Raw genomic sequence first — 20,930 nt, 5'->3', positions numbered from 1 at the left:
ACCAGACAGTGGCCCAAATTTCCACATTGAGAAAGACGCAAGTGAAAGATAAATCGGTCTTGTACATCTTGTACAATGTGGTGGATGAGTCAGGCTTTGAGAAGATTGCAAACGTTGCATCTTCAAAATAAGCATGAGAGATTCTGAAGGTTGCATACAGAGGGAACGACCACATCAGACAAGTCCATTTATAACCTCTCAGAGGAGAGTTTGAAGACTTGAAGATGAAGGATAAAGAGTGGCTGACCGAGTACATAACTCGAGTAGAGAAAGTGGCCAACCAATTCAACAAGAATGGAGAGCCACAATCAGCAAGCCAGGTTGTGCAGAAAATCTTGAGATCATTGACAAATGATTTTGAGAGCATTGTATGCACTATAGAGGAGTCGAAGAACTTGTCAGTTCTCTTAGTAGAAGAGTTTGTTGGCTAAGCACTACATGTGAAACTTGATTTGAATGGGACTCGGAACACTCAGGTATGAGGTCCTAGAGGTAAGGGACGAGGTGGTTGAGGACAAGGTGATATTGAAGTCAACACGAATCAAACAAGGTTGTAGAATTGGTGTGGTCATGGTCAAGGAAGAAGATGAGGAGGTCGGTCTAAGTTTAAACTAGAATGCTTCAAGTGTGGCAAGCACGACCACTACGCATGAGAATGCATATCAGCAAGTTGCTACAACTATGGCAATGCAAGTTGTAAGACCTGTGGAAATCAATTAATTAATTAATAAATGAGGGAGAAGGGGACTTTTATGACATTAAATGTTAATTGGTATGATGTGAAAAAGTACTAGCTCAAATGATTGAAAGTACTTGGTTGTGTTAAAGGACTTGGGTTCGAGTCGTATGTATGCCTTTTGTGTGTTATTTGATTTAATTGTATTTTGATAATATATTTGTGACTGGTGAGTGATATTATAATCATAAGATTATAATGGTTACCACTAAATCTGAATTAGCATAGTGGTTGTGCTTTGGCCTTATGAGTGGAGGGTCACGGGTTTAAACCTTGAATAGATAGAAATTAACCTTTATTTTTGCCAAATTTAGCTTGGAGTGAATGTGAAAAGGTAGAGGGAATCCTAGCAGAAGGGACAGCCAAGAGGGTCTGAAAAACCCCTTGTAATTACCATTGAATAAGCATTAAACCCATAATAAATCCCAATTTTGTTTCAGCTCTTTAACCCAACATTAAGTTACCTATAAAAGGAAAATTCTAGGTGGAGATAAGGGTTTCTGTAGTGGTTTGTTTTTTCTTTGAGAGAAGAATGAAAATTAGAGTGGGAGAGGTGAGTCTTGGGTGTGCAAGGGGCTGAATTGGGAGGAAGACTGAAACAAGAGCATTGCTGAACAAGGAACCTGCATTTTTGCATAATTTTAATCAAGAATTCCAAGTTAGGGGCAACTTCCTTTTGTGTATAAAATCAAATGTGATACGATTTTCGTTGTTGTTATTCTCAATTAAATTTTTGAGTATTGTGAAATTCATGTATGTATGATGAGGGTGAAAATTGGTTTGGTGGTTGTTGGGTGCAAAACCCTTTATGTTGTATATGATTTATGGATGAGGGTTTTTAATATGGAAGGGATTGTGGCCGAATAAATATTGAGATTTGGTAGTTGAGTGGATATAAACCATGTTCTAATGCAGCTGCTATTAATTTTACGTTTAGTATGGTGTGAAATGTGTTTTGGTTTGGTTTGGTGAAGTCTATACGCGAATAGAGATGAAACTCTACAATTCTCGCCCAAGCGAGTCCCTCTCGCCTAAGCGAGAGTTGCAGAAGTTTGTTCATGGTGTTGGGTTCGAATGGATGTAAGACCCGCGAAATTTAATTAATTAAATAATTAATTAATTAATAAATGCAAGTAGTGGGAGTCTTTATGGCATTAAATGTTGAGTATTGTGATGTGGAAAAGTACTAGCTCAAGTGGTTGAGAGTACTTGGTTATGTTAAGAAGACTTGGGTTTGAGTCCTATGTATGCCATTTATGTGTTATTTAATTGATTATTATTTTAATAATATGCTTGATCATGAAGAGTGGTAATATAATCCTATATTTATAGGAGTTATCACGAAACATGAATTTGTTGAATGGTTATGTATTGATTTGACATTGGAAAGGTTATGGGTTCAAACCTTCATGAATCCAAATTAAACTTTCTTTTTGCCAAAATTCTCTTTGGTATGAATGTCAAAGGGTAGAGAAACCCTAGATGACAAAGGGGCAGCCAAGAGGGGCTAGGAAAACAGCCACTAATGAACCTTGAATGGTAATTATACTCTAGTTTAATGGCAATTTTCGTTTTTGAATTAATGGTGATTAATCAAGTGAATTTAGAGTAAGGGAGAGGAGAGAACATAGAGAGAAAAACATAGGGCAGCCTAGGGAATGATTTGAGAAGCATTTTGTGAGCAAAGAGGAGTTGCATTTTCGTGAGTATTGAGGATTGTTGTTGGAAGCGTCAAGGGAAGACATTGTTGACTAAGAGGAAGCTTTAATTCTCAAGTTTTAAGCAAGGATTTCCATGTGAGGGGAGCTGAGCCTTGTAAATTATTGTTTAAGATTAATTGCATGATGAACAACATGATGTTGTACGATAATTCTCTGTTGTTAATCGAATTTCATGTTTCTGGAATTTTTCTAGAAACCGTTTGGCGGGTGATGAATTGTCGCTAGGCGACTCATCCTATTTCTATGCAATTCTGGGTTCCTATTGAGGAACTGCCTGGCAGTATAACTCTGGCCACCAAGCAATGCATGCCTGCCACCCAGTTTTCTGGGTTTCATTGAACTGCCTGGTAATGATGAACACCCACCAAGCGACGCAAACCAATTTTAGTTCGATTTTGGTGTTTTGGGGTTGCTGGGATGATTCTAATCGGGGAGAAAGGAAGTTCTAACTATTTGTAAATGATTATATGTCATATATCGTTGAATTACATGTGATTTGAGGTTAAATTGGATGAAATTATGTGAACACCTTTTAGGGTTTGGAAAATTGGGGGATCTTGAGTGTTAATTATGATTGATGCTGGAATTGCATTGATAATCTGTAAATTTGATTCTGGTCGGAGAATAGGTACCATTGGTAGTATGAGTGATTTCTAAGATTGGGTAAATGATCAATGTAGGGTATTTTGGATTGTTGGGCATTCGCAAGTGTAGTGAAATTCTGGAATTTACCCAGACTTTCATGCACCACCAGGCGCCAGCGCAATGGAGTCTGCATTGCGTGGCTGTGATGGCAGACGATGGTTTTGGGTTTATGTTGAATAGGAATTTCGTTAGGTGAGAGAACTTTGATCTTTTTATATGACTCAAGAAAGGAAAGGGAATGAATATTCACGTGATTTAATGTAAAGGTTGGAGTGTGAGGAGAAGTGTTTTAGTGGTAAATACAATATAGTTAGTTATAAACTATGATTCTGAATAATGTTCGCGGTGGAAATAGGATGTAGACCTTGGGATTGATATGGAGTGCCTATTTAGCCAAAAGTATAATCAATGTGGTAAAGTAGGTATATTGTGGTAGTGAATTAAAAAGGGGACTTAGTACTACTAAAACCAGGTTGGATTAAGGATTTATACAAGAATACTATAATGTCCAATTGACATTATAAGATTGAATTCATACATGGGTCAACATGGAGCTAATTAATTGTATATGAGTTCGGATAGGATATTGGGAAGTCATGTTGATAATATTCAACTATGTTTATGAATTTTGGGTCAGTGTTGAGGTAGTAAGAGAGTTGGTAAACTGTGCAAATTAATAAAAACCAGTAGGCTCGTTATACTGGTGTAGCGCCTGACGGTGTGGTTCGAACAACCAAACAGAAGCTACAAAACAAAAAGACACTGGACGCGTGGCGATGAAGGTTATCTCGCCAGTCGACACCTATATCAAAGGCACTTCGCGCCTAGCGGCACGTGTCCCCCGCCACGCAATCTGGGAGTGTTTAGCGCCTAGCAACTCATGAGCAGTGTCAGGCGATAATGTAGAGACCAGGTCTGTGTTTTACTTGCCTTGGATGTGCGTGGTCTACAAGGCTTTGATGATATCTCGAAGGTCAGCTTGCTGGTGTTCCTTGAGTTGTGGCTCGGAACGTATCCCTTGAGTTGTGGCTTGGGATAGGGGTTAAGCACGTGGCATTCCTTGAGTTGTGGCTTGGAATGGCCTCTCTTGAGTTGTGGCTCGTGATGGCGGGTGAACACGAGGAACTCTTGAGTTGTGGCTCGGGTCGACGAGTGTTGCCGGTGTGAATGTGCGTGTTGTGGCGTGTACGGATGGGTCCAGTTTGATTGCCCTCCTCAGTATTAAGCTGACGAGTTTTGTAGTCTTGGAACGTTATGAATGTTATTCGTATTGGTAACTCCACCTGGCGTTACGAAGTGTGGTTCGTAGCATGGTTTCCCATACGTGCTCTACTAGTTGTGGCTGGTAGGTATGGCAGCAAGACATCTTGAGGTACTCGTTGAGACTAAGGGGGCCATGCTGCCCCCCCCCCCCAATTTTTTATTTATTTATATAATTTAATATATGATTTTAAATAAATTTTTTCAAATTTAATATTTTAATAAATATTTACACATTTATATTTATATATAAGAAAAAGTTTTCTTTTTTCACATTTATTTTTCAATTTAATCTTTTAAACAATTTTTAAATAAAAATAATTATTTTATTAATATTATTTTTTAAATGGTTATTTGTTTAATTTAATCATTTTTTATTTTTTAAAATTGAATCATTATAAATGAAAATTAATTATACTAAAATTATAAAAATTATTTATATCAAATTTTATAATTATAATAATAATAATTGTAATTTTATTATATTTTTATTATCATAAAAAAAGTAAATACAATGTTTTTTGTAAGGCCCAATTATTTCTGCCCTAATGTTTAAGGGCTGGTCCTAAATTTGTTGGGTCTAACGGCTGTCCCATAGGGTGCTAAGGCTCCTAAAGCAGTCTAACCCTTCCATTCCACATTCACTTGCAAAATCAAAGCCTTACTACTCCTCCCTTTTCCTCATCTAGAGCTCTACTAGAGTTTCGAAGTTTAATCAGATTCAAGTTTAGTTCGACCTCGTAAGTTATTCGTTAACCAATACTCTTTCTCTTTGGTTGGGTTCTTCATGTTTTCTGTTGGGGTTCTGTGTAGTAATCTCGTGTCTCATATGCATTAGGGTTTTCAGCTCCTAAATCTGCTCCAGGAACTCTCGTACTCACTCGCTTCAGTGTCGGAGTCGTTGGCTAGTTCTATCTAGGTAAGAGGAGCTAAGGTCTACTTGTTTACCTTGATTTTTGTTTACTTTGCTCTGTTTTCATGATTGTATGGTTGAAGTGCTACTGTTAATGTATGGATGATGTTGTATGGCTATTTGGGTATGAATGTGTGGTTGCTGCAGGTACGAACAGTGGCAAGAACTGATAATCTTGCCCAAGCGAGCTTGTCTCGCCTAAGTGAGACTGGCCGAGACTCACCCAGGTCTCTTGCGCGAGCTGTTGCTCAGGATACCGATCTTCATTTTGAGCGAGAGAATGTCTCGCTCAGGTGAGGAGATCTCGCCTAAGCGAGCAAGTGCAGAGGGCCACTATTCCTAGTTGTCGAGCTCTCGCCTAGGCGAAAGGAGCTCGCTTGAGCGAGACCTTTTTGCCTGAGCGAGAAGCTGGGCGAGAATGCACCATGTTCTGTTGTTTCTCTGTTCTCGGATGTTGGCTATATGTTTGTATTGATCTTGCTTTTAAAGTATGAATTGGGTGATTATGTATGAGTAAGATGATTTATAGTTTGTGATTGATGAGTTTAACATGATTTGGGCATGTCGTATGTATGGAATGATTCATGGGCTAAGGATGATGAATTTGGCATTGTTTTGGAAATGAAAAATGATTGACGGTTGGTTATAAATGTTGGCATGAGAATTAAATGCATGGCTAGTACATATTGGATGGTTAACCGTGATTGGTAAGTGGTTAGGGCGTAATTCCATGAGCCTTTAGGTGAGACCTCATGGTGGTGCCTCAGTTGGTCGGGACGTAATTCCATGACCCCTGTTAGTGGGAGTTCATGATGGTGCCTCATCTATATAATTTAGTAAGGATTCAAGGTAAGGTTGCATCCTGATGCTCTAAGGAGTCAGTTAGTCTCACATAAAGCGAACTGACTTTTGTGGTGAGAGTAGTAGGAGGCTTGAAACCCATTAAAGGCTAATCTTGTGTGTGGGGGTTGAGACATTGTAACACTTAGCTCGGGAGAGAGCAGCTCGGTAGAGTAGGGAATGTCCACCACAAGTGCAAGCATCCGCTGAATCCGACTAATTATATGTATCCGAATGAGTCGTGTCTGAGTCTTAGTGTATTGTTTGGAAGGTCATAATATGATTAGATGATGCACGTATATTTGACTATGGAAGTGTATATAATTGTATGATAAATCCATTTTCGCTCTAGCATACCCTTTTGTTTGTTTTATGTTTTGCTGTGTGGATCTCTCTCTTTGCGATGATCATCAATTTATTGATGTGAGCAGATGCGAGAAATACTCGTAGTCAACAGGACGATGGTGGCTTTCTGTTAGGGTTGTGGCTCATGTATTGTCTTGCCATTAGGCTTTATTTTTTAGAATATTGTCGTACTTTATTATGCTTTGTTATTGGTATCGTGGTGTGCCCAATTTCTCTCCTGTCTTCTTTTGAACAACTGTATGGAGTAATGTTTACACTCCTGGACCGCACTATTATATTATTCTATGTGACGCCATTTTTAATTAGGGTTATTAATTAAATGGGGTGTTACATTTTGACTAATTTATATAAAAATTTTAGGATTACTCTTTTGGTTCTTATTTTCGTTCAAAAATATTAAGTTGGTCATCTAGTTTTTTTTAATCTCAAATTGGTCCGAATTTTAAAAAATTATGTAATTTTGTCCTTTTTCGTTAAATTTATTGAATCAGATCAAGAATTTTTTCATCAAAATTGAAGTTGTGAATGATTGTCTTTGTTAGTGTAATTGACATAATCGTAATATCAATTTTGATGAAAAATTCTTGTTCAACTTCAAGAATTTTAACGAAAAAGATAAAATTGTATTAATTTTTATAAAATCAAGACCAAATTAAAAATAAAAAACACTAGAGAACTAACATAATATTTTTAGACAAAAAAATGAACTAAAGAATAATTTAACCAAAATTTTGACACTCCCAACATATAATGAAGTTCCACCGGTGTATTTCGGTGAGATCACCTTATTTGTCAAAGAAGCTTCTACTTCTAAATTTTATATGGATCTCCTTGTGAAAAACAGGATTCCAAATCTTACCAAATTATTTCAACCATATTCTTCTAGAATGTTTTGTGAGTTTGAAAGAATGAATGAATAATCCATTATATGACTATATTATTATACCATCACCATATTAAATACATTTGATCTTTGTTGACTTTGAAGTTATTCTATCAATAAATTCAACTTTCTTCTATATAATAATAATAGTTTAACATATATCAACTTCAAAAATATAATTTTTTAAAATTTTTACTAGGATGAAGGTAAAAATTGGCTATGTGCACTGAATAGTGTTTTACTTATTAACTCATTAAAGAAGATATTCATGAGTAGAATGCCAAATACAGATCTCAATTAAAATGCTTTGATAGCATAATAAACTTTATCCAGGAAGAAGTCAGAGGCACACAACCCAAAAAAACATAATATATGAATGATTAACAATATTTGATTGCCATTATTAGGTATAAAAGAACGGTTTATATATAAATGAAAAATAAAATAAAAATTTACATAACACAACAGGATAAAGTCACAACCATGTACTAGAAAGAAATTACAAATACAAACATATCATACGATAGCTAAGATAATGCTTAAATAGCCACTTAAATGAATATCAAGTGTTTTATAGAATCAACACTCAAATACGTAGTAGTATGATAGAAAGATCGGATCTTGTTGAGATTTTCATTCAAGCTTGCACCTTTTTAATTTCTATTCCATTCATGCACTGAATATTCTCTGTTCTGCAACACTAATTTGAAATGGCACCAAAAGATAACACAATCTAAAAGCAAAATCACAAGAAAATTTACATTGTCTCTTTTTCACTTAAAAAAAGACGGTTCTGTGACTTGTAAACATCACTCAGCAATCACTTTACTGAAGCAGCAACTTGCACTCAGTTGTTTGAAAATTACAAGGTTTGAAGTAACGTATAAGATGATACGACAGTTTTGATGACCCATATGATGTTGGTAAGAAAGATGAGCAATCATGGAGAGAGGTGCATCTTGTTTCAAGTGCAATCTTTAAGGTTTATATCAGAGCCAACCACAACATATGTAACTGGATGAGGGTAATCGACCTGTTTGGCGTATGTATTCTGCTTGAGCAACAGTTCTTTCTGCTTCTCTATTTTTTCTAGCTTCAGCTGCAGCACGCTTTTCTTCTGACCTTTGCCTCGCCATAGCAATCTTTTTCACCATTTTTGCATGCGTCTGTGCTCTCATTTGCTCTACTTTCGCCTAAAATGCATTTCGTTTCAATCAAAAGCAAGCCAGTAATAAAGATAACAGACTTCAACTAAAGTGTTTCCAATTAAATATGATGAAAGCATCATATGTAAAACAATTACCTCGGTTCTTCTCATTTCGGCTTCTAATTTTGCCTTTTCTTGACTTTCCCATGCTTGAATTTTGATTTCCTCACGCTTAAATCTGCAAATGCAAACGCGTGACAACCACATTAGTAACAATGAACAAATTACATGGATCTATAAATAGAGAATGTGAGTAAAATAAAAATAAAACCTAGCGGTATGTTTAGATTTTTCAGCTTCTTCCCACATAGCAGCACGTTTTTCAAATTCAATTCTCTCCTGTTCTTGCACATTGGTGCCCTGAGGAGAAGATTGGTTCTTTTCCTTCTCATCTTTGCTTGCCCATGCAGCAATGTTCATCTTACCAAGCTGCACTCCAAGGGCTGCAATCTCTCTCCTTGTCTTTATCTTCATCTCTTCTTCAGACAAATGTGTTCTGCCATTTTCAACGGGAAACTGGGAATCCTCATCGGTCATGTTGTCCAAAGGTGTCGGAGCTGGTGCACCTCTCCGAGGAGTCGACGGCATCGACGAAACCGGGCTCCGTAGTGGAGTTGCTGACCCTACAGGAGTTGCTGTCCGCGAAGGTTCTTGACTTGGCACCGGGGTCATTTCAGTTCCCATGTCTCTCATTGCAACGGATCTTATCCCAGGCATCACTGTATCATCAAAACAATGTGTTATGTTATGTTTCAATGTTTCAATCAGAATCTCAGATCATTCATCATCACCTAAATTAAGAAATATGTTGTCTATGAATAGCATACCTGATTGATCATCTATGCCTCTTGAGGAAGATAGAACCAATTCATTGACTTCCTTCAAATCTTTGCTTTGGGGAAAAGACTCTACCACTGGATTTCCTCCATGTGTTTGACCTGAAACTGAATGAGCATCGGAGGGAACAAAAGAGAACTTTTCAAATCCCGTATGTGACGTGGGTTGACAGTAATCAACTCTCTTCGTTTCCGTCACTTTTCCTGTGGGGAGCTTATGATCATAATGAGCAGACTCGGGAGCAACCCTCACCATGCTTGATGCCATGCGATTCGCTTGGTTATGTGCAACATGTTTTTTCGAGTGATTCGCATGTATGTTTTGCCTGTTCATTATCCATTTCTCGGCATCGTTCCACTTAGAAGGAATAGGTCTGAACAGAGATCTAGTGGCAGCATTGTTCCCTGCTCTCTCTCCTTTATCAAACTCAAAACTGGACGAGCTAGCATTGCTGTCGTAATCAAGATTTTCATCTTCCACTGATCTCAGCGCGTGAATTGTGCTTGAACTTCCACCGCCAACAACCTTCTGAAAATGCTGCATCTTTACACGACCCGTGTCACCATTTTCTTTCGCTGTTGTCTCCTTTGCTTCATGGGAAATTTTCCCACTCTGCTTCCGCTCCACCACAGCATCACCAGATGGCTTTAATGATAGAACCTCTAAGCTTGGAGATGTAACTGGAAGGAATAATTTTTTACTATTAAGTAAAAAGTAAATGAACACGCAAAAATAAAGATATTGGAATTGCATTTTCAAACCTTCATCTTCAAGGTTGTCGTTTTTTGAAGCAAGTAAGCTATTAACAAATTCAGCATCTTCTTCAAGCCTTGAAGGGGAAGTTCTGGATGAATTACTATTGGATCCATCCTTCTTCCTGTGATGGTGAGGCCCTAACAACTTCATCCTGAGTTTACTGGGAGAAATTATTCCACCCTGCATAACAAATGGCAAACTTATCCTCATAAAGATCACAGAAGAACTCAAGTACCAAATTTCTAACACTGCAAAATCAATTATACCCAATACATGACCACTTTCTTTTCCACCAAAAGACCCACCCCACCGTTCCACTCAGAAGAAAAACGAGGGCAAATGAATCCTACCCTTTTTCTCTTTCCCTTTTCAGCCTTTTTTCCTCTCTTCCTCACCCACCCACCCACCCACCCAGTAATAATGACAAACCCCATCCTTCCATTCAATACAAAAGTAGAAAAAGCAAAAGCCTGGTTTTTGAACCATGTTAAAAATTCACTTGGAGGGAATCAATGAAACCAAACCCACGAGGAAACAGAAGGGGTTACTAAGACTATTCTGAACTCCTCCAACAACGCAAACCTTGAATTACATGAACTCCTCTCCCACCAATCCAACCAAGAAGAAAACAAAAGATTCGATTTTTATGAAGAAAAACACAGTCGGAGAGAGGCTAAATGCCAAACCTGAACTTTCTCTATCCTCTCGTACTCCATTAGATCTCTGACTCTCTCTTCCTCTATGGCTTGGAAACTAGCTCATGCAGCAGTGGAAGGGAAGAAAAGTTGAATTTTGCAGCTTTGGCTGGAAGTTATGCCTGGTGACTTGTGAATGAATGATAACAATAACACATGAGAGAGAGTGAGAGAGAGAGAGTTTATGAATGTGATGCAGCAAAAAGAGGAGCAGAAGAAGAACAGGAACAGGTGTTTACTTGCTCAAGAAAGTGTTGAAGTTGGGTTCCTCTGCAGTACCGTAGATGCTGTATCTATCTATCATCTCGCCACGCCATCAGAATGACCCCGCCTGCCACAATATTAATCAACATTATTATCTAATTTAAATATATAATAAATAATTCCTATTGGTAACAAACCTTCTGTATTTTACAGCCTGCCATCAATTCTCACCCTCCACTCAAATCAAACCATCCTGGCTTTTTAAATATTTAAATATATCTTTTATTTTGTTCAAATTATAAGTATATTTTCCATAATATAGTGTTATTCTAGGTGGTCCAAATTATTTTAGTCCCAAAGTACGTACTCTTGAACTTGCAATTAATTTGTGTTAATTAATTTATATATAATTAATGTAATTTACTTTCACAATGTTATACAGTGTTGACTTTATAACAGAGTTTGTTAAAAATTGTACGCATCATTAAAAAGACTGCTAACATGATTATTCAAAATAAATAAGTTTATTATCTATACTAATTTATAATTACTTTGAATGTATAATGTTTTTTCTTTACAATAATTAACTTGGAATTTTAGAATAACAAAAATATGTCTGTTGTTGACTGTATTTTATAATTTAAAACTAGTCCCGAAAAGTTATAAATCAAATATGGGATAACGTGTGGCAATTACTGTGGTTATTTTTTCACTTTTACTTTTACTTGTGGTTTTGCCCTCCGGTTGGAACCCTTCCAATTACTCGTTACACGAAAAAATAGTTACTTTTACTCGTGTAATGATATTTATGTTTTTTTTTAAATGTTAAATAAATATCATTTTTTATTTTTAATAAAATAATACTCTACTTGTTTAGATTTAAAAATAAATATTTACTTATTTAATACTCTTAATAAAATGATATTCATTTTTTTATTTGAAATTAATATATTAACGAAAATTTAAATAAATTTAATTGTAGAATTAAAAAATATAAGAACTACCGAATAGTTTATAAATAGAATATTGTGTAATTTGATTATTAAAAAGTTATACTATTTTTATTGACTTCTTAAATGTTGTTAACGCGAAGACAATTCAAATAATAAAATACAAATGTTTATATATAATTGTTTTAAAATTTACAGTTTAAAACTTTAATTTTTTATTCTTAATTATAATTATTTATCTAAAATTTAATCACTATGACGTTTATATATAAAATAAATTAATATAAATTTACTATATATATATATATATATATATATATATAAAGTGTGTTATTTATTGAAAATATATTTAAAAACTAGGAAAATATAAAGATCATCTAATAAAAAACATAATTACTGTGTAGGTTTATTTAAAAGTATCATATAACGTAATAGAAAGTAAGTTATTTTTGTATAAAACAATAATATTTGTATAGTTTACTTTACATGTAACGCTGCTCACAATCAACAATGTAACAAAGTTAATTAAATTCGATTTGAGAGTTTCTATGTTTTGTTCCAATGATTTTAATATTTTAAAAGACTAAACGTGTTAAGAATTAAATTGTTCTCGATATTTGTTAACCTACCTGTTATTGAATTATTTAATGCAAGTTTTGTGCGCAAACAATTTTTTCAGCGAATAGTTGAGATCCAACAATTTCAGTTGAAATAAATTGTCAAAATACATTCGGTTTTTTTCTTTAAAGCAATTCCCTTGTAATGTTTTGTAAAACAAATATAATAAGATTTGGACATAAGTGTAGCTAATTAACAGAAAGTGACTAATAACTATGACATAACATTTAAGCATTTTTTTTACACGAATATTTTAAACTTAGAAAAGTCTTTTATCTTTTCCTTTATTATTTTGTCTTTTAAGTCAAACTATCTTTATGCATTTAATTTGTTACTTTATTCTAATTGTTCTTTATAATAATAAATGGTAGATTAGTTAGTGAGTTTAGGACAGTCTTCGAGATTGAAACACTGAGTATGATCGGAGAAGTTTGCATTATCAATTTTCCCTATATAGTAACTGTTTGTGCTCGTAGGTCATAATCAATCAAACTTGAAAATTATTACAAAAGAAAAAGTAATAAATTAGAATAAGATTTTACATTTAATGAAGGGTTCGGATACATGTTTAAGTAGTGGAGTGCTACCTACATATCCTAAGTTGTTGATTAAGCATGTTTGAGTTTATAGTTATTCTTAGTTTTTTTCTATTATTTAAGTCTAGAACTATTTATGATTACTAATTTTTTAGTATTATTTGGATTTGGAACCACTCCTAACTAATTTCTTATATTGGTTGGTCTTGTAGTCACTCTTAATTAATTTCTTGCTATTAGGTTTGTACTCACTTCTAAGTGATCTCTTACAAATATGATTTTAAATTAAATATATGAAATAAAAATATAAACTTCTAACACAATTGTAAAGTGAGAATAATAAGAAGCAATGCAATTTAAGAATGTAAATGAAACAAGAAAAAAAAAAGCAGAAAAAGTAAATTTCTAAGATAAAATAAGAATTTGTATGAGAAATCAATAATGTTGGTGAACATCTATGATGCACGGATACGATATGTATATCGGATATGACGCGTATCTAATACATTGATATGTTTATTTTTAAAATAATAGAACATGATACGTAATAGACACATGATATATGAATATTGAAAAGTGAACAATGATTCTTAAAAACATAATAAATATATGATCGTTATTGTGTGAATCCAAAATAAAATTATATGTACTAAAGTTGTCAACATAAAAAATATAAATTATTGTTATCATAAAAGTACCATTAAAAGAAAATTCTTAAATAATAACCAATTTTAGTAACCAAAAATATGTTAGATACCAATTTTCTAATTGAAGACCAATTTAGAAACCAATTATTTTGGTTGCCAAAACCTGGTTGCTAATATTAGTGACCAATTTAGAAACCACTTATTTTAGTAGTCGAAATCTTGGTAGTTAATGTTAGTGACCAATTTATAAATCAATTATTAATAGAAACTATTTTAATTATCAATTTAGAGACCAATTATATTTTTTTGGAATAATTTTAGTTGCTAATAATTTTTAGTTTTTAAATTGGTATCTAGATTGGTCATTATATAGTGACTAATTATTTTTTGTTACTAAAATTTATCATTATTAAAAAAAATTCTTGTAGTGTACTAAAACTTTATAAAATAAATATTTCATTGAAAAGTATCGTTAACGTATATCCTAAAGTATCAGACACATATACGTGTTGGACATAGATATGTGACCCAAGTTGAAATGTCGATGCATCATAGGTAAACATAAGCATAAACATCCTTATTTATTTTATTCCATTTTTGGCTTAACCAAAGTTTGAATACTTGAACTGTTTGGCCCCTACCCTTTATTTCTACATTTAAATCATGGTGAGCCGAGTTGGCTCACCAACCTACTTCCAAATAAAGGGTCATAATATTTTTTTTGTATTTGGGTTGGGTTTTTTTTGTTAGCATATTTGGATTGGGTTGGGATATTTTTTTATATGGTTTAGTTATTATTTCTTATGTTTTGAAACTATGATGTGTCATTATACTATTTTTTTTATTCTTTTTATAAACTGTGCTTTTTTCGTTAATTTATATTTTTGTCATTTTGGTTTGTATGTGGGATTGAACATTATTTTGGATTGCATATGAATTGTATTGAAATTTATTTAGATTTTAATCACAATTATAATTTAGTTTTTTGGGACTGAAGAAAAATTAGTTAACTTAACTTTTGGTTAAGTAGTCTTATGTTTGCATTTGAGTTTTCTAATATTTCTAAATACTTGAAAGGTGCATTTTCTTCTTTAAAGTTGTTACATGCTCCTTATAAAAGAGAGTCAACCCCTCCTGTAAGCTCACTATTAAAGATTGACTACAATTCTCCTTATTAGTTCACTTTGAAAGTCTTAAGAGTTTTCTACTCTTGTTTGGTTCTTATCTTACTTTTCTCGAGTGGTGAATCTTCTTACACTTATCCTTTGATATTCATCACAAAGAGGGTGTGTTCTATCCATCCTTTATCTTTAATCCATTATCTATTTGATTTTGTTATAAGTTGTCATTTTCTAATTGTTTTCTTCACATTATCATAATTCATACCCATGGTTTTCTTTGCTTTCACCATTGTGTTCTTATTTTCCCATGATTTTTTAGTTTCTCATGTCTCTTTGAGTTGATCAAGATCCTTCAAGCCTTATAAGGTTTACATCATATGTGCTTATCTTCTATAAGTAAAATTTTGTATTGTGTATTGTTTTAAAAGTACTTTGAATTCAAACAAAAATATTTTATGTAATTGGTAAAGATATAAGCATTTTTAAATCGATGATTGATTTGTAAAGATAGATTATATTTTGTATTTGTTATCTCTTTATAATATTATTATTTTATTTGTGGATAAAATAAAGATAAATAATTAAATTTGGATGAATGTTTCTTGAAAGAGTATTATGAAGGTGAAATTTTAGCTATAATGGGAAGGGATCTAGTGACCAAATGTTTCCTCTGCCTTATGTTGTCATTGAGAGAGAGAACAAGAAAATATTGGTCATGGTTCTTGGAGCTATTAATTGTAGATCTGAAAGTGCTACATTTTGTGCCTCATACTCATTTATGTATGACAAACAAAAGGTACGTATTTCATTTTGGTCATAAATAGACTTATCTCATATCCTATATGGCTTGCATTTGATATGTTATGTCTTCCAACTAAAGGGTGTGTTGTCACCAATAAAAGGCTTTGTGTTTGATATTTCTATTCAAACTCTAGAAAGAAATTTCTAAGATAAAAAACTGAAAAATATGATTTGGAAGACAACAAAAAGCACATATCCACAAACACTAAGAGGAAAACAAGTCATAATAAGAAAGTCAATATTGAGACTTTTCAACACCTGATAGAAATTTCCCCAAGTTATTTATTTCAAACTTGAAAACTATATTCAATTGTTATTTCGTATTGTATTTCTTATCTCGTTCTTATTGCATTATGTATTTATCAAGATTTAGGTTTAGCCCTAATGTCATGTGCAACATACTTGTGAACAATAGTTTAATTGTTAATGTAAGGGCCAAACCCATGGTAACCATGTTGGAGGATATTAGAATGTATATAGTAGAGAGATGGCAAACGAACATATTGAAGGTATCTTCATTTGAAGGAAGTATTTACCCAAAAATAGGAAATATACTATAAAGGAACCGATCAAACAAGGTTTTGAATACCAAGGAGGTTAAATCCATTTTTTTTAATATTATTTGGAGAGGAGAAAATGTATTGATGTATGACAATTATTTGAAACAATCACTACTAGAAATTTTCATATTACATGAGATTTTTCTTACAAATTTGTTAAAAAAATTTGCAAGAAAAGATTTTTTTCTGCCATTTTTTCTAAGAATTTTAATTGGCAGGTAATTCTTTCGTGGGTAATCATTTCCTACAAAATTATAAAATCTGCAAGTATTTCCTACAAAATTTGTTGCGAAAAGTGTTTTATACAAAATATTTTGCAAGAAAATTGGTAGCAATTTCTTGCAAATTTTTTTTCCTTAACAAAATTTATAAGTATTTCCTATGAAAAAATTTTCAAAACAAAATTGGCAGGAAATATGAGTTTTTTTAATAGTGAATTGGCCTAGAGACAAGTTCTTTGAGGTGAGGCATGTAAGTCTGATTGGGGACAAATATGTTGTTAACTTATACACTAAGGAGTGCGACTGCAAAAGAAAAAGTGACTACCATCCATTATTATCATTCACTATTTGCCATGAAGTTTTAAAATGTTAATTAAGCTAGTTGCACCCCTAAATGCTTTAAGAAGATCACATATGAAGCAAGACATGGTAACAATGTATATTAATGTATTTTCACCAATTAAGAAGAGAGCCTACAAGACCCACAAACTACAAGATTGGGACCTTAGGAGTTACAAAAGGATGATACCTAGTTAGAAAGGATGGTAGACGCAAAGAGTGTAACATTGGTAAAGGAATTAGACAATAAAAAATCATGTCCACAGTTCCCACTAAAGCCTCTAAATTATAGCTACCATCTCATACATCCCAATCACCTCAACCAACCCATCCTTCTCAACCAACAACCTCAACCATCCCAACTCAACCACCTTAACCATGTCAACAAATACAACCACCTAAACCATCCCAATTCAACCAACTAAAGCACCTCCATCAAACTAGTCATTGGTTACTAATAACATTGAAAATAACACTACAACCAAAATAGGTTGCTCATCAAGATCTACGTATGTCAGACTGAACAACAGGTACCAGTTGAAGAATAATAGGGACACTATTTTGAAAGCCATGATTTGCATTTTCATTTACTGATGTATTTTCATTTATTGCATTATTCATGTGTATTTTAAAGTGCAATTGAGATGTATTTTTTTATTGATATGTATTTTCATGACAATTTGGATGTGCTTGAATGTTGCTCGACATTTATTTCATATATTTTGAAGAACAAAACTATTACTAAGTTATGGAGTTCAACCAGATTCAATCATGTCCTCGTTTACCTTAATTACTTACCTTCATTATATACTCAACTAAAAAATGACAATCACCTTATACTCATTACTTGTAGTCAAGATCATATATACTAATTAAACATCACATTACATTACATTACAAAATGGAACATATGTAAAGTACACTTAGTACAAACATAATCTAACAACAAACAGATCTTGGTTTTATAACATCTTATGGTAATTTCACCAAAAAATTACACCACAATTATGTTAATAATCAAAAGAAAAAAAATGACATTACTAATTTTTGGAATTTTTATGTCAACTAGGGGTTATGTCCCAGTCTCACACAATAGTGAGTTGAAAGATCAAGTTTTAAAAGAAATATTTAGTTGTGTGACCTATAGGCAAGTGCACTAAGTAGTTATAGTATAGTAAAATGTGAATTATTGTATCCATAGGGAGTATTAAGTATATTGGTAGTTGATTTTTAGGGTTTTTAGAATTTTGGATAAAATGTTTAATATACATTGAGTGGAGAGGAAACTAGATATAAGTTGTATTATTAGCTACAAATTATGATAGATTCAATAAATACAATAACAACCATGTACCTCTACTCCATTTCAGGTAGTTTCTCTATAGGACACAACTAGATATATCCCCACATTTGGTAGATATTCTCGATGGTCATTTGGTGGTGAAAATTGTTTTCATCATTCTCGAAGGCTAAGAACTTGCAAATTCCTCATGTAGTGCCTAAGTCTTCAACGACTTACTCAATTCCTTAACATAATATTTGTTCAATGCATGCATTACGAGTCAAGATAAAAGGGGGTTAATCGAAGAATCCCATTTTTGATGACTTGCACTATTTGGTTTGATTTAGTTAGTTCAACCACCGAAATCTCATTCTTAGGACCTTCCAACAACTAGATCAAGCTCTCATGTGTATTGTAAGATCCGCAAAATTTAATTAATTAAATAAATAATTGTTTAATAAATACAGGTGGTGGGAGCCTTTACAGCATTAAATGCTGAATGATGTGACGTAGAAAAGTACTAGCTCAAGTGGTTGACAGTACTTGGTTATGTTGAGAGGACTTAGGCTCAAGTCCCATGTATGCCAGTTATGTGTTATTTAAGTGATTATTATTTTAATAATATGCGTGATCATGATGAGTGATAATAATCCTAGAACTTTAAGAATTATCATGAAACATGAATTGGTTGAATGGTTGTGTATTGAATTGACATTGACATGGTTATGGGTTCAAACCTTGGTATATCCAAATTAAACTTTCTTTTTGCCAAAATTCTCTTTGGCATGAATGTGAAAAGACAAAGAAACCCTAGCTGACAAAGGAGGCAGCCAAGGGGGGCTGGAAAACAACATATAATGAACTATGAATGGCCATTAACTTCATGATTAAAGACAAATTCGTTTTGGAACATTAACCTACTATTAAGACACCATTAAAAGACCAATTGAGAGAGAGTAGAAGGGTTTTTGAGTCTAGATATTGGAGAGTATTTTAAGGTGCACGAATTCAAAGAAAAAAGTAGTGGTTGGTGAGTGAAATAGAGGAGTTGGACCATGGGGGAGCTAATAGAAACCATTAGTGATCAAGGAGGCAACTCTAACATTGTCTTTTAAGCAAGGAAACCAGGTTAGGGGAGCTGGAACCGTACTTTTAATTTCGTATTGTTTATTGCATGAAATGTACGATTAATTGGATGTATGTACTCTGCCTAGTTGTGTGTAATTCGTGTTTCTAGATTTTTCCAGAAACTACCTGGCGGGCAATGAATTGCCGCCAGACGACTCATCCCTTTTCTACTTGTTTCTAGGATTCTAAAGAGGAACTGTAAGACCCGTGAAATTTAATTAATTAAATAAATAAATAATTAATAAATGCGGGTAGGATAATTAATTATAACATTAAATTATGAGTGAAATGATGTGGAAAAGTACTAGCTCAAGTGGTTGAGAATACTTTAATTGTATGTGAGGACTTGGGTTCGAGTCCTATGTATGCTATTTTGTGTTATTATTCGTTGTTATTTTAAATATATGATAACCATATTGTGAAATAATATGACAATTGAATTATGATTGTTAGCATGAAATTTGAATTGGTTAAGTGGTTTAATATTGATTTGGGGATTGCATGGTTGTGGGTTCAAGCCTTGGAGAACTAATATTAAACTTTAATTTTTATATTTTTGGCTTTGGCTTGAATATGAAGAGTTGAGGAATATCCTAGTGGAAGGGCAGAATAAGGGTGGCTGTGAAACAACCCATAAAGAGGCAATGAATGAGAATTAATCACCATTAAGTGGTAATTTCGTTTTAGGTTAATAACCTAGTTTTAGGCACACTTTAAAAGGGAAAAAGTGGGTAAGTAGCAAAGGTTTGGCAAGCTGAAAATACACCAGAGAGAGAGCACGAGAATTTGGAGTTTCTGTGAGTTTGGAGTGTGATCTTTGGGGCTGCATTGAGAGAAGGCTAAAGAGCCAATTGGTGAAGGGAGGACACTTAATCGTCAAGCTTTAAGCGGAGAAAAACCAAGTTAGGGGAGCTGGAACCTCGTAATTTTGTTTCAATGTATAAGTGCATGAATTGTATGATGATTATGTGTATTGGAATCGTCTGAATTGTGTGAGAATGTTCGATTCTGGAATTTTTCCAGAAACTGCCTGGCGGGTCATGATTGACCGACAGGCGACTCATATCTTATGTATGTGTTCTTGGTTCTGGAGGAAGAACCGCCTGGCGGTACACTCCCAACCGCCAGACGACGCGTGATTAATGCCTCAGTTTCTACAATTTTCTTTGGACTGCCTGGCGGTGATGAATTTCCGCTAGGCGACACGAACTAGTTTAGCTTGATTTTTCATGATTTGGGACGTTGGGGAGGTTCTGGGCATGGGAAAAGAATGGTTATTCATTAAAGGGTTGTCTGTTGGTTGAACTGTCGTCGAATTTCATGGTATGAGTAGCTTACGTGAATGAAATAGTATTTTGAATGAGTTTAGTGGAGAATTATGATACTCATCGAATTAGGGTTGTTCTTGTAAGGGAAAACTTTGAATGGAATAATTGAGAGAATGATATAGGGACGGGATTCGCAATTAATGGAGTTGATGAATTGTGGGAAAATCGGAAGTTGGTGCAAAAATCCAAAGTTCGCGTAACTTTGAAAATAGGGGAGTTCCTAGAGAATGCAGGAACCGCCGAGCGGTTCGTAGGTAACCGCCAGGCGCCGTATCAGTGGAGTGAGACCGAGTGTGTTGATGGAGGGGGAAAGTTGGGTGTAGTCAGATGTATATA

The 20,930-nt window shown here is 33.9% G+C and overlaps 1 protein-coding gene across 2 annotated transcripts; it reads right to left on the bottom strand.

The window, feature by feature from the left end:
* Window positions 1–7,994: 7,994 nt before the first annotated feature.
* LOC114178765 (microtubule-associated protein futsch) lies at window positions 7,995–11,191 on the bottom strand. Of its 2 annotated transcripts, XM_028064847.1 has the most exons (7): window positions 11,099–11,191; window positions 10,851–10,988; window positions 10,170–10,344; window positions 9,399–10,088; window positions 8,843–9,290; window positions 8,668–8,749; window positions 7,995–8,557 (listed from the first exon to the last, which is right to left on the bottom strand). In XM_028064847.1, exons 2-7 carry the CDS (start codon window positions 10,878–10,880, stop codon window positions 8,354–8,356), a joined length of 1,629 nt encoding a protein of 542 aa, XP_027920648.1. In that variant the 5' UTR covers window positions 10,881–10,988; window positions 11,099–11,191; the 3' UTR covers window positions 7,995–8,353. The 2 variants fall into 2 exon arrangements, with proteins under 2 accessions (XP_027920648.1, XP_027920647.1); XM_028064846.1 differs by having other exon boundaries at window positions 10,851–11,147.
* Between the last annotated feature and the right edge of the window lie 9,739 nt (window positions 11,192–20,930).

This window comes from Vigna unguiculata, chromosome 3, assembly GCF_004118075.2.
Source record: "Vigna unguiculata cultivar IT97K-499-35 chromosome 3, ASM411807v1, whole genome shotgun sequence".
NCBI lineage: Eukaryota > Viridiplantae > Streptophyta > Magnoliopsida > Fabales > Fabaceae > Vigna > Vigna unguiculata.
This window is presented reverse-complemented; position numbering and strand designations above follow the sequence as displayed.

Excerpts from the sequence above, each read along its gene's own strand:
- LOC114178765 (XM_028064847.1), bottom strand. The coding sequence starts at position 10,880 with ATGGAGTACGAGAGGATAGAGAAAGTTCAG. Across the intron at positions 9,291-9,398 it reads AGGCATAGATGATCAATCAG|TGATGCCTGGGATAAGATCC; the intron begins GTATGCTATTCA and ends TTGATGATACAG. Across the intron at positions 8,750-8,842 it reads AAATCTAAACATACCGCTAG|ATTTAAGCGTGAGGAAATCA; the intron begins GTTTTATTTTTA and ends TTGCATTTGCAG.